Genomic DNA, 14867 nt, shown 5'->3' with positions numbered 1-14867 from the left:
GCAATATTACATAGTGGGAATAGTATATACTGTGGAAACCAGAACACCAGTGTTTTTGTCAATACTCACCCCCTCCCATGTGACCTTGGATAAGTCCTTTTTAGTCACTCAGAACTGCAGTTTCCTCATTTGCCCTCCCTGCATTTTTTAAATATATCTGTTTACTCACTTTTATAGAAAAGAGTTACATACTGAATGTGTATATGTTTCTAGCCAAAAAGCTAAGAAAGTTTATTTAGTGTTATATCTTATTTTAGAGTGAATATAGAAATTTGCAATATTAAAACTTTCTTCAGTCTATACTAAAAATCAACTGAAAGCTTCCCACAAAGTTTCCTAGAATCCCAAAGTTTCCAAGGTTGAGAGCTGTTGAACAAAATGACCTTGCTTAGTTCTGGAATTTTGTCCTCTCTCTAGACAAGGAGCAGACCTCCTCCTCTTGAGCTACAGTCTCTCTTTGGTATGTACTTTCTCTGAGTATATCTCTTCAGCTGTATTTCAGGGGAAACACAAATTTATGGCTTTTCATTTTGAAGAATTTCCTCCAGGTGCTCAAAGTTGGCCCCTGGGGTGAGTGAGCAAGTCTATAAACACAGCCGAGTCTATGGGGAGTATGGAGTAATGAGCCATGGAATCAATCCAGGGAGACAGCCCTGATTTCCTCTTCCTGTCTGGCAGGAATAGTGGTGGGGGCCTGGCAGCCAGAGCCCAGATGCTCCAGTTAACATTTTGCAGTTCTCACATAAAATATTGCAAACATGAACAAAGCATATCATGCTCAAGGTATCTAATTTCTCTGAAACTGTATGTGCTATGTGTAACAACTAGAAAAGTCACAGATGTGGAGCAGCAAAAGGGAAAATAGCATCCATAGGCAACCACTGATAATGTTTGAACACATTTTCTTCTAAATCTTTTTATGTAAAATGATACTTTCTTCTATTGATATTTTTAATATTTAACAATAAGAACTAATCTCAATTATATCCATTGTCCAATTTTTTAGACAGGCAGTTGAAAAATGTTTCAATCATTACACCTTCTTGAAATTAATTGTTTATACTGTAGGGAAAATGGACCCTTCCCAATCAGCATAAAAACACTAGTTATTCTTATGTCTAAGGATACAGCCATTGAAAAACTTCTGAGATAAAGTATATTAGCCCTGAGGCTAATTCCCTTTCCTCTTGTAAGTCTTAAAGCTAATGGATGATTGTAAGAAGTGGCCCAAGGGCCCAGAGGCACGTGAAGTTGAATAAGAGACTCTAATAACAAGAAGGATATGTGCTGTGCTTATTATGATGAAACAAAAATTGAATGTTTTTCCCTTTGTCTCTCTCCAACTAAAAGGAAAGACAGGGCACAGTGCCCGCCCCAGTCATTCCCACCCCTTTCCCCAAGCAGAGGCTGTTGTTACTTCCTGCTCGCTTGCCTCCCAGTCCTGGCAGTGCCTCTTTATCACATGGGGCACTAATTAAAGCCAAGGACAGGGTTGAGCATTAATTGGGGTTCTAGCTGAGGCCTTCTCTTCATCTGCTTTGTTCCCAAGTCTGCTTTGTTTCTGCCTGGAACAACTCCAGGCCTCCCTCCCTCCTTCCCTTCTCCCTGGCTATGGAGGGGCTTGAGTAATGTCAGGGAGCATGGATAACTTCTCCAGAGGATGGCTTATTGACGGGAGGTGTGGGTGATTCTTAGAAAGCTGCCTCTTTCTGAGACAGGGCATGGTATGCAGATAGAGCTCTCAGCCCCCAGAGGGGATACAAACTCCAAAAGCAGGGTTCAAACCCTCTCCTTTTTGTCCTCTGACTTTTGTTGTTGTTTTAGTATATGAAATCTGTAAAAGTGGGGGCAGTCCTCAAGAAACTACAAAATGGTGATTTAAAAAATAAAATCCAGTGCCATTCAGTACTCAAAGGGTAGAGGTGGGGGCATGATGTCTTAAAATCAAACTAGATAAAGTTATAGAATTGCAGCCCTTAATCCTTTGTGTGTTGGGAGTAGATTGTGATATTGGGCATTTTACCTCTTGGAATCTGTGATTGACCTTTTAATGCTGTTTTTTTTTCATGAGCTTATTATGTTTTAGTTGGAACAACATTTTGCTTTTCTTAAATCATTACTAAAATCTGATGGTAAAAGGAATTCCCAATTGGTTTGGGCTTTTTTATTTCTTGGTTTTTGAAATAAACAACCAGGGACTCTAAAATATAATGTACCTAGATATTTGCTTTGTGGTTTGGGATAATCGTCTGTTTCCTCATTCTACACAGCTGTAACTCTTTCTAAATTAATATTCCATCCCTAGAGACTTTGAAACTGTAGCTAACCTGCCCTGCCCCATGGAGAACGTGGAGAGTGATAGAGCTTGGCAGGCTTGTTGCAGAACATTCCAGGGCCATTTTGTTCCTTTCTTAATGCTATATAAAAATGAGTATATTGTTATGTGGCTCTGAGACAATATTTATGAGTTTTCAAGGCTCATAGCATGTTTTGGTTATGTGTGTCCTTACATAATTCATAAAGAATGATAATAAATTTATATATGAATGAAGTCCATTACCACCTGAAATAAATCAATCACATAGTTTAAACCACTAACTGCACAATATTCTTTTAAACCATTTGGTACCAGAAGGTCTTTACATGTCCCTGGCTTCGCTCTACAGATAGCCCCACAAAACATTGTTATTTTCCTCCTTAATAAGGCAGCCTGAGTGATTTCATTTTTCATCAAGAAAGACCTGAAAGCATAAATGTCCACTGTGAAGAATACAGTTGCTAGTGTAAACCTTCAGTTTAGATTAGATCTTTCAGTTCTAACACTTTGTGTTGAATATCAGGAACTATTATGCCAATGAGTGAAGTATTTATGGTCTTGACAGTGTTGTTAGGACCTCTGAAAGACATATCAGATGAATAGAATGATTTGTGGATGCCATGTGATTGCCTGTCTTCCCCCCAGCCCTGCCCCGAAATTAACTTTTTGTTCTTATAAATGATGGTTGTCTATTCAGGTTCATGATAAATACTGCATTGCCATGGGGATAACTTCCCAAACAGAGAGGTTGGGAATCAAGGACCCATTATTTTATAACAGCACCTCATTATCCTAAGTCAGCAGTATACTGAATACTAAATAATCTGTTAAACACACTGAGTTGTTTTTTTTTTTAAAAAAAATCTTCGTTATGTAAGTAATATTAATCTTAAGTAAATTTCTGAAAACAACAGCCATTTGACTTTTTGGGAACACAGAAAATCTCAACATCAGAAAAAGCCAAATAAATAGAGGAGCATTCAGAAGCATTCCTGGTTTCAGAGCACAGACTTGGTGCTACAGGGTGTTGCACTGGAGGATGTCACTCACTGCCTGTGTGGCAGTGCCTGGGTGGACATGGGGTTCGTTCCACATAGTGACCTCGCCTGCAGAGCCTGCCCAGAAAGGCTCTTGCCCCAACCCCGGCAGAGCAGCCCAGGTATGGTGCCATCACAGGCCTCTGCTTTCAGTGAAGCCAGCCTGATTGCAGTGTCAGAAGTAGAGTCCCTGGGTTTTGTGAGTAGCCAAAGAGGCTCACCTGCTGTTTCAGAAACACTTTTCATCCTCCCAGTTCCCTGCCCCAGTGCTAATGACCATGCAGATTGCACAGAGGAGTGTGGGCCAGGTTGAGCGGGCTGGCAGAAGTTGTTAAAAATGACTTCAGTGTGCAGGATTTGTCTCTTTCTGGTCTCATTTTTATAGGGGGAAAATGGTGAAAAGGAGCATCTTTCTTTCACTCATCCAACAAGGCTATCTTGAATTGTCTGCTTTTTGTCCTTGCATAAAAGTTAGGAAAGAGTTCAGACCCCTTCCCATTGATTGCTGGCAAGATAGTTCCTTGGATTTTTTTCCCTTTGTGATAACTCAGATTCTTGGTTGCAGCAAAGGCCTGCTATTCATCCTCCACCATATATATATATATATATATATATATATATATATATATATATATATATATTTGTCCAGAGTAGGAAAGGATTGCATTAAAAAATGAGGCTGATATAAAAGTAGGATTTAAAAAGAAGAAAACTTTTTACAAGTTGGTTATTCTTATAACAGTGTGATTTTGAACAATGTTTGGATATCTGCCAGGCAAACCATGAGCCCATGGGTCACCCTGTCCCACCTTTGGAAGGAGCTCTGAGAGTGGCAGCAGGACAGATGCTTTAGCAGCCCTATGAGGAAGGCATCATGTCAGCCTTCCATCTCTGCCAGGGGCCAGTGGACATAGGAGCCCAAGAGTCTGGAGGAGGCACAGATGCTTCCCTTAGACTGTGATGTTTGTTTTGGCCTCTTGTCACTGCAGCTGCCTTCTCAAGCTCATCATTCCCTGGAAGCCAACAGCCTGGTCCTAAGCTGTGTGCTGACTGTAGATCCTCTTGTACCTGGGGATTCCCGATCCATGCATTCACCAGATTCTGATTGAGTTCCATGAACCAATCCAGGCCAACTCATCCTTCCCTTATCCACTGTCGATATTGATACTTTATTCATTATTCCATCCCTGAGGTGTTTTTAAATTTTGACTTTGGCAATATGTTAGATCCTGTTCATCTGACTTGCCAAACAGAGATTATGCCATCTGCTTAATTTTTATTTAATTTCCTCATGTTTCTTTATTGGAAATTTTGGTGGTAAAAAATAAAGACCTGAAAAATGAAATGGTCTTCTGACTAGAAATGCTGATAGTTAACATCCCCCTTACAGCGTTGCATTTGTTGCCATAGCAGAGTATTCCAGTGCTTATATGTTTTAAGTGTTTTCAGAAAGGACACTGAAAATAAAACACATTTGGAGGTCCATAAGAGTCCGCAGAGCACATATGCATGTGCCTTCCATTGCACATTGTTGGGTCGGTGGACACGAGGCACCTTGGATCTCTAGCACTCCTGGTGTTCCATGTTGATGTGATTTGGTTTAGTAAGACCAGAGCGCACACTGTGACGAGTGTGCCTGCCTGTGTTCTTATGCATTCTTGCTCTTAGTCTTTTAGACAGAGCAGTTGTTTTCCACTGAGTTAGTTTTCATTGATGCCGTTGACTATGTTGGGTTCTGGCATTCAGGACCACCCCTGGGGTGGCTGCTGGTGACCCCTCCCATGTGACTGTGTGGGAGGGGTCTGCCCAGGGAACAGTGAATGTGTTGGTCATTTATGTGCATTTTCTCAGGCAACAGAGACCATGTGTTCTTCATTATAGCATAAGTCTGGCGATGCTGTGCTGGGCCTCTGGTTGAATCTAAGGATTGTTTTTAAAAAACTTTGGGAATTTGCCTTTTTCCTCTGTGTTTTCTGTTTTTGCTTCACATTGGAAAGTGGATACAAAGTTCACTTTTTTTTTTTTTTTTTTTTTTTTTGCATTAAGGTCCCACTCCCATCTAAACTGAAATATGTAAAATTTGCTTTTAAAAACTTTTTATATTTTCTTGCCACACTTTTAGTTATTACTGTTCCCCAGACTTGTGCTCAGTGCCTCTGCACAGCTTTGGGCATTTTGAGAGATTATTTCCTGTGCTGACAGAAAAACAGTATGACACTTGCAGCCCAGACTAAAGCCCAGGAACCTGGGAGTGTAGAAAGAGGCAAGGGACTCATTGGGCATGCAGGGTCTGTCTGTGTCTGCCATCTCTAGCCTGATGGACCCTCACTGCTGGGGGACAAATTAAGACTTCGTAGTGTTCACAGAGAAGGAGTGAGATGTAAGGGCTCTGGAAAATAGAGGACAGTCGAAGTTTTCAGATCCTTACTCACAAATAGAGCATAGATTTTAACTTTGGAGAAATATCATAAAAATACTTGCTTCTATTTTCTGAACTACCAGAAGTATAACGGCATTACTGACCAAGTCAGTTTCTTCTTCATTACTGTTTCCCTCGTAATCATAAATTAATATTCATGGTCTGAGACAGCTATAATCATTATGTAAAATGAAGACAAGACATCCTCCCTGAAAGATGCATCTGGAAGACTGACTTACCGATTATATCACTTTTTAACATGATCTGCAAAAATTTCTATAGTGCCCATTCTTTTTTTATTGGGGAAAAAAAAGTTTCTTGATTCCAAAAACAGGAATTAAAATCCAGTTTGAAAAGTAGAGAGATGACAGCCTTTACTCAGAAATTTTGCTCTATTCAGTCACAAGCTAACAACTTATTTGTTCTTCTCTTCCTAAGTAATTTCCAGCCTAGTTTCCCTGTATACATTACTACCTCCCTGGTATGGAAGAACAACTTCCTGAATTAAAACTGGATTTGCTTAATTGAATTCTTGATAAGACAGAGGTTTGAGAAACTGCTGCTGAACAGCTACACCTGATGAAACTCTACCCAGCCTGTTCTCAGATACACTGATATAATCATTTTTAGGCTCTAAAAGCAGCTGACCCAAAGTATACATGAATTATCTTTCTTGAGCACATAGAGCAGTAACTGCGAAACATTTCTTTTGGTCTTGCATCTAGAATTGGAAATTTAGCCCTTTGCTTTGGGAATTTGCCTCTGATTCATGCTTATCTTGGCTGGAGTTTTTATCAAGACATCATTGCATTGTTCATTTGGCACATATATATGAACACTCAAAATGGACACAAAGATGGGAATAACTTGAAGACTCACTAACATAATTTGGGGGAACTGTGTGGAGGAGAACTTGAAAAGTGAGACACATGTTTACTGGAAAGTCTCCCAGTGTCAAAAGGCATATGTCTGTGTGCTGGCACTGCCTCATCAGACACCATGCGGCTGTCAGCACCAATCCTGTGTGTGTGCTCCTGTCTGACGTCCCGTGAGTGAGGGATGCCTGTCATAGCAGATGCACAGGACCCTAGTGAAGCTTCTAACACCAGCCATACAAAGATTCAGGCCTTTGAGTCCCAACTGTTCTTGCCTCCCACTCTGGACTGGTGGGTACTAGTATTCCTTAGGGATCTTCCTACCATTCTTCCTTGTCTCATTCTTCCTTGCTGGTTAAAACTTTTTTTATGAAAAAAAAACTATAATTTCATATCTGCATTAGACTATAGGTTTACCAAAGACTATTTCATGCCTTCCCTGCTCCCCAGCCTCCTGATTAAGCCAGGGAGTCACTATCATTGTACACATGAAGAAACTAAAGCAAAAGAAGGCCATTGACTTTCAAGATACCTGTAGGAAGCAGGTCCTGGGTGGGACTGGAACCCCAGGGCTTGCCTGCTGTTCATCTGTGAAGTGCCCTTAGCAAGTACTTGTAGAATTCCTGCATATACCACTCAGGCCTCAATCCCAGATACACTGTATGAGCAAAGCTGCACAAGTCTCTACCCTCCTAGAGCATGTGTGCTATCAAGACAGTGAAACCAAAGAAATGCAGATTTGGGTGAAACATTTTCAAATTCAAGGGCTGGAGTCTTTAACTGTTTAACAGTGCACTTAGCCACACAGATTACTCTAGAACATTTTGGAGCATCTTTAGGACTTTCTACCATTGTGAAAATGAAAGGGTTAAATGAAACGTGATCCTCTGTAGCCTGCAACTAGCAGGATATGATCCTTTTTTCTTTTTTTTCTTAAATTTAAAAAAAAAAAAAGTGTTTTTATTAATCACAGATGTCCAGACTTACAGACTGGGAGTAGAAAGAGATTTCTCTTCTCCCAATAGTTCTGGCACTGTGTGTGTTCACATGGCGAAATCCTTTCCTGTGTGGGGCTTGGGGTCAGCATTCTTGCTTCTCCCCATTTCTTTAGCTTTTTTCCTTTTTTTAAAGAAGAAAATCTGGCATGGACTTTGCATGAACTCTGACTTCAATAAAAAAGCTGTCCATGTGAGGATTTTCCCTCTGAATATCAGAAGAGAAAAACTTTAATTAATTAGCTCTCCTGGGGCTCCATGATTTTTTCAGTGCACACCTGACCATTTTTTAGGCAGATAGTATCTCTTTATGTTGAAGTCTGCTTTGTTCTCTTAATATGGGACGAATTATCTTTAAAATGAAATGAAGTAATTTAAGTTGTTTCATTCATCCATTTTTAGTATTTCCCAGACACCATGCCAGGCCTATGATTACAAACCTGATTCCTATAGTCAGGGAACTCTGATTTATATACAGGCAGTGTTCCCAGGTTCTACACAATCACCAGCATGGTTGAGCACCTCAGCCATCCCTCATTTGTAAATAACACATTACCACTTATAATAAAGCCAGTCCATTCCCCTTGTTTCCTCTAGTCCAGTTACAACTTCATGAGGTGGGAAAACAGGAGTGCCACGGCATCAGCTGGGTTCACAGCTGTCCAGTACAAGAGCCTGGCTCAGACGCAGGCCCCCTGCAGAGCACAGGGTCCTTTGTGACAGCCCTCATTCTCCTTTGGATGCTGAGTCCATGGGTTCAAAAGCCCACTCTCAAACCATGTGTGGCATGGGCTGAAGGCCTTCTCTGCAGACAAGAAAGCTCATGATGGGTAGGAAAGCAAAATTTGAGCGTTGACTTTCTCCTGCAGAGGTTGACCTTGAAGGGAAGGCCAAAGTCAAGCAAATAAGAGTGGGAAATGAACAAATGGATGAGTCTCCCATGGTGACTCCTCTACCCCTGCACAACGCCTCCCTGATGAGTACTGTTGATGTGCGCCTAGCCTGGGCTGTTCCCTGTGAGAGAGTATTACAAAGCATGCAAGGGTGAGCGCCAGGCCCTGGAGGGTAGCCTTGGTCTGCTCTGATTGTCATCTGAGAAGTCAATAACTCACAAACTCAGGAACTGGATTAAAATTAGGTGCCTTTTATAGTTCATCACAAAACTGATCAGGATATACCTCTAACTCAGGACATCATTGTTCAGAGTGATCGACTGACATTGTCAAGGTGGTATGCTGGGGCTGGATAAAAAGAAACAGACAAACAGCCTGTAGCTGATTCATTTGTCCGTCCCTCCCCCCGTTTGTCATCAGGGGTATGCAAGACAGTCTGCTGGCAGCTGAGCATGTAGCTGTTAAACAGACCAGACATGGCACCCACCCACACAAGCCTGGAGTCTGTTCTTGGTCCACCTCCCATCCTGACAGTTACTCAGCTAGACAAAAAGTGTCACAAGCTGGTAATATAAGGTTCTGATCATAGGATTCTTCTCCTGAGGATCACTCTTGACCTGCCTGTCCACAATCAGATCTTGAGCAGACAGGAGGAAGGGAGTACACGCCTCAGTGTTTACCAGGCACCGGACACTTGGGCCCCCATACACACAACATTGGAACCTCTTCTGAGAAAGACAACTGTGTGCAATCAGTAATTTAAGACATTTTCAAGGAGACTGAGAACTTAAAACTCTAGGGTTTTTGTGAGATTTATGCTTATCTTGTGTCCAGTAACATTGGAGATTTTTATATCCACTAGAGATATCATTAGGGCATGTGATTTAATTCAAAATTTGCAACAGTGAAGTTGATCTGGTGGGGAAAGTCTGTTCTTCAAGTAACTAAAATTAATAGCAGATACTTTTTTCATTCTATTAATGATTCTTTTGTTTAAATAATTGTTAAGCCTTTAAGCTTAATATTTATGCCAGTGAAGAGCAGATACTTAGGCTGTTATAGTCCACTGATTTAGGCAAAAGGAATTTCTATAATGAAAAGAAAAACAATTTATTGGTTTACCAGTATCCAGAAGGACAAAGAATTGAACATTATTGTTATAGAGAGAGCATTTATCTATTTACAGTTATTTTGGAGGGTTTATTTTTTCCATTACTGATCACCAAAATGATGACTAATATATCAGGGTTACATAGAATATCTGCTAATCTTAGAGAGAAGTGAAGACATTTTCTCTCTACATTTTCAGACTTCTGTAACAAAATGGTTTTCAAAGTGAAATTTGAAAAGTAACAAAATTTCCTTCTTTGATCATAATGGCTGCTAGCACTGCCAGCATTTTTCTAAACCCTTTGCATACCAGTGAAATGAAATGGTGTCATTTTGGCAAGACTTGGTAAAGAGAGGGCTATTTATTCCCCTCACCCAGTGGTGCTCGCCCCAATGCATCCATCTGTGGCACTGATGAGTTGGACAGTGTTGGTCCACTGGTATAGGATGGACTGTTTAGGCCACAGCCAGGAAAGCAGGAACCTGCTGCCCAAGGAGCAAAGAATCAAGCCTGTGCAGCTGAGCCCAACAGAGACACTGGGAAATGATGTATCTAATTTCTTTCTGGTTTTGAACCAGCCACTTTCCCAGGCAAGGCTAAAATGCCCTGAGAATGATCCTTGTAAACCCATCTGGGTTCCACACAGCATTATTAATTGATTGCAGTTGATCCCGGCATGGTGTAGAGGCCCACAGGACCCGCTGGGGAGTAGAGACATCTGCATCCCTGCCTAACCACACACTCTCTTCCAAGACCTCTCTCTCACTTCTTTGTAACCCAGCAAATCCAGGTGGACAAAGCGGTCTGGTCAGAATTCCTGGTAGGCATCCTTTTTTTTACTTGGAGTTCATAATACGTGCAGTATTACTCCCATGCCAAGCCCACCAAATTTTCACGTTTAGGCTCAAAAGAATCTGTGAACTTGATTTTCTGGGTTAGGTGGATTCTTCATTATTTCTGACAAGCAAGAATTCTCCTCCTGAACATTAATACCCACCTTTGACTTAGTTATATTAAAGTGGGCCTTGGTCTTTTTTTGTCCCTCCCCCAGTTCCTCTCAGGCACAGTGGGGATTCCTCCTCATCTGTTTCAGCCCATCTAGGATGTCTCCCAGCCTCCGCCTGTGTGTCACCTTCATAGTTTGTCTTGTGCAGTTGTTCAGCTTAGAGGGTACCTGTCAAAGAAGTTACTGTCCTGAAGATATGAGCCATGGACCAGCTCACTGTTTGTGCAGGCTGGTGACTCCTGCACAACGTATCTTCTGGCATGGGGGTTTTCCAGAAACCCCCCTTTCTTTGTCCTTCCTGTTGTCACTACACGATGTGCCAGGCATTGTGTGAGTCCCTGGGTAGACACCAGGTAGCAGGACAGACGAGGACGCTGCCCTTGTGGAACTTACTGTCTGACTTCACTGAGTGCCTCTGGTCCAGCTTTGTCAGATGCCCCTCCCCCACGGGGCCTTCCTTGATTCCTCCTCCTGGTATTGATGGGGTTTGCAACTGGCCTAGAGCACATAATAATTACACGATCCAGAAAACACTATGCGGCAGGGTCCTTAGCTAAAGAAACTCCAACCAAGGCCGAGCTAAGGCCTTGGTTCTGAAATCTGTTATATACCCCAGGTCAGCACAGTGTCAGTGCTTTAAAAAATGTTCATTGAATAACGTATCTTCTGGCATGTGGCTTTTCCAGAAACCCCCCTTTCTTTGTCCTTCCTGTTGTCACTACACCTAGAGCCCTGAGCTGGGGGCTGTGTTGGCCTCCTTTGCCCTTTGTTCTAAGTAAATACCTGAGCAGGTGCTGAGGAAGGGTTGGCTTCATGGTATTATCCCTCCTGCCTTTCCAGACCCTACCAAAGGAAAATGGTCTAATGTGGAAATGTTTTAATAACTGTCATTAAAAATGTTAAATATGCATGAAAAATACACACACCGTGTGTGTGTGTGTGTGTGTGTGTGTGTGTGGTGTGTTTGCGCGCGCGCACATGTGCATAGGCAGGGGAGAATATTATTACTTCTTAACAGATATTGATTAATTTTGAAACAAAATCTGCCTTGAAGAAAAATCTAGCTTTTTAAGAATGAGTGATTTTGCTTCAAATGCATCACCTGTTTATGGAAGATTATAACCTATACCAGCCTGTGTCTTGGGCCAGGGTAGAACAGGACAGCAATTAGACAGGCATTGGCTGTCTAGGCAGGTGTCTGGGGTTCTTAGTGGGAAGCGCTCTTGGCTCTACATGTAATCGCAGTGTTGGCAGGGATTAGTTCTCTTGCTTTTAACTGCAGCAAGTACTGGTCTCTACCTCAGAGGTGAAGACGTCTAATATAGGTGTATGTATAAAAGAATATTTTCAAAGATTAGCCTTAATATGCTTTTAAGACTTCAAAAGATTTAGGAAAATAACAAACAGTGAGCTATAGCCATGCTTACCATTCCATTTCCTGAAGTGAAGCTTTTTATTCCACATCACTGTTGCTCAGGAAGAGGCTGCAAGGTGTTCACTGTCCCTGGTTTTCAAGTTGAAAAGTAATGCCTAACTTCATGGACTTGCTAAATGTCTGCTGTTACCCAAATCTTTTTTTTTTTTTTATTTGAAAACTCATCAACCCAGAGTTGGCTATGTTTAATTTTTTAGTTCCAGTGAGAAGCTTAACTTGGATATATTTTCTATAGAGTTTTGGTTAGCTGAGGGGGCTTCTCCTTCCTCCATTCAACTTTCAGATGTGTTGCTGTTTTGTTAATATTTGCCAGTATTCACCCAAACACATGAGATAACTTTGTGGAGGCAGCTGGTGAAGACACCCACCGGTGTGGTCTGTTTCTGAGCCAGAGGCCCTGGGCTGGCTCTTCAGGAAACTGACCTGCTGTTTCTTTGCAATAGTCACCAAATTTAACCTCAACACAGGCCTATTTAGATGTGTGCTGCTTGTCACAGTCTGACCAGAGCAAAACTCTATAATCATGTGATATACTGTAATCATATATGTATATACTTTTATTCACTGGCAGTAAGACCAACTATTACATTTCTTTGACAGAATGAGTTTACAGTTAGTAAGTTAGCAATTATGTAGCTAAAAACTTTTTAAAAATTTTTTTTGTATCTTTTTTCTTGGATTTTGTTAATCAAGAAAATAGATGAAAATCCTTTTTAAAGTCTGCCCAGCAGTGTATGTGATATTTTACCCAATTGATTTTTCTTGTTGTTGTTGAAACCAACAGCACTCTACTGCTGAGCCACATCCCCAGACCTTTTAATTTTTTTATTTTGAGACAGAGTCTCGCTAAGCTGCCAAGGCTGTTCTCAAACTTGAAATCCTCCCGCCTTTACCTCCCGAGTTCCTGGGATTACAGGCATGTGTCACCAGGCCCTGCAATTAATGACATTTAAATCTGTGCACTAATGATACTCATCTTCAGGATTAGTGATTTGTATTATTTTTAGAGGGGGCAAAGCAACGTGCAAAACGTTTTTAGCAAAACTCAAGTTTGATAAATGTGAGTGGGAACATTCGGCCCTCTAATCTTAGTTTACCCTGGAGGTAAAGCCAGTAGTTAGCTCCCAACAGTTCACCTGAGCTCTGTGCAGCTAGGGGGACAAAAGCATGTGAGCTAAATGGCACAGACTTCAGCCCCAAGGGGATTTGTGCCATGTTCAGTAAAACTCCTTCTCATTCTCTCATCCCATCAGACTCCCTCTCTGTCTCGAGTAACGATGCCAGTCCACCTGCCTCTGTAGCTTCCCTTCAGCCCCACATGATCGGGGCCCAGAGCTCTCCGGGTCCCAAGCGGCCAGGCAACACCTTGCGCAAGTGGCTTACCAGCCCAGTGCGGCGGCTGAGCAGTGGCAAGGCTGATGGGCACGTGAAGAAGCTCGCCCACAAGCACAAAAAGAGCAGGGAGGTCCGCAAGAGCACAGACGCTGGCTCGCAGAAGGACTCGGATGACAGTGCAGCCACTCCTCAGGACGAGACTGCTGAAGAGGTAGGTGTGTGTAGTGGCCACAAATTGTGTGAGGCTAGAAACCTTCTAATAGTCTCTCTTAAATTGTATTTGCTTATCTTATGAATAGACTGTTTGGTTTAATTAGAAATCACCAGCATCACATATCCCGACTAGTGTCTCTGTTTAGTGGACCATCAGACTCTAGGGGACAGCTTGAAAGATGACTGAACAGCTACTGCCTGTAAGCATAGTCAGACCACACATGGCTTCTGAGAAAGAAACCCTCAAGGCCATCAGCTGCCAAGGTCCATGCCTTTAGGCAGGGGTCCTGTGGGACCTCAGCCCTCTCCTCACTCAGTCCCCCTACAGTGTCTACAGAGGATGTCAGCAGTCCCTGAGGTTAAGCACTGAACACCCTTGCAGCTTTTGTAAGGAAAGCTCTAATTTTAGATCTGTAAGGGCTTGTGGAGTATCAGCATCGTCCAGTTATTATTTGTACCTTACATCTTGTCCTGAGTTGAAAATATCCAGTCAGTTTCCTTTGCTGACTGAGTAGTAAACACTGCATTATTCCCATGTCACCAAATGTAAGAAGGTGTAGGTCAGACAGGACTGTTTTTGTTTTGTCCAGGGACCTTTAAATTACAAGGAAAGAAACAATTCCTTTGTGCTGGAGCTGTAGCTCAGTGACAGAGCACTTGCCTAGCATGTGAGAGCCCCTGGGTTCAATCCTCAACACCACTTAAAAATAAATAAATGAAATAAAGGTATTGTGTCCATCTACAACTAAAAAATATATATATATTTAAAAAAAGAAACAATTTCTTCACAATCCCTGAGATAGTCTTCAGTGCTGGATATGACAGTGAGGCTCCCACAAAGTTGTTAACTTGACCTTCCCCAAATTTCACACAGGCTAGAAAAAAAAAAAGAAAAAGAAAAGGCAGAAAGAAATAGACTCAGAGTTGTATATTTCATTGATTGGCAAACATGTGTTTTCTGCCATTACTGCTGTTTTTTTCCTGGGTGTATTTTTGCCACTGGTTTTTACTGGAGTAGGTGGGTCATTATGTACTTAAATATCTTGTTTTATAAATCTGTGTCCTCATAGTAGAGCTAAAATGGAATGTTTTTTTATAAGCAAGAATAGAAGGAAATGTGATTCATATTCTTAAAAAGCACCTTGGATTATATTTCTTATGCCCTTATTATGTGAATTCTGTGAATTTTATTCTAACAAGTTATCAAAAATGAAAAAACCTGGGCCAAACA

General features: G+C 41.6%; 1 protein-coding gene across 3 annotated transcripts in view; it reads left to right on the top strand.

The window, feature by feature from the left end:
- Window positions 1–14867, top strand: part of TRIO (trio Rho guanine nucleotide exchange factor) — a 342164-nt gene that overhangs the window by 285488 nt on the left and 41809 nt on the right. For all 3 annotated transcript variants that reach the window (XM_081288471.1, XM_081288470.1, XM_081288472.1), the window contains exon 35: window positions 13342–13634. In XM_081288471.1, the coding sequence (XP_081144597.1) occupies window positions 13342–13634 (293 nt within the window). The remainder of the gene's footprint in view (window positions 1–13341; window positions 13635–14867) is intronic.

Source organism: Spermophilus citellus, assembly GCF_964194105.1.
Source record: "Spermophilus citellus genome assembly, chromosome: 1".
Taxonomy (NCBI): domain Eukaryota; kingdom Metazoa; phylum Chordata; class Mammalia; order Rodentia; family Sciuridae; genus Spermophilus; species Spermophilus citellus.
Note: the sequence above shows the minus strand (reverse complement) of the source record. Positions and strands in the feature narration are given on the sequence as shown.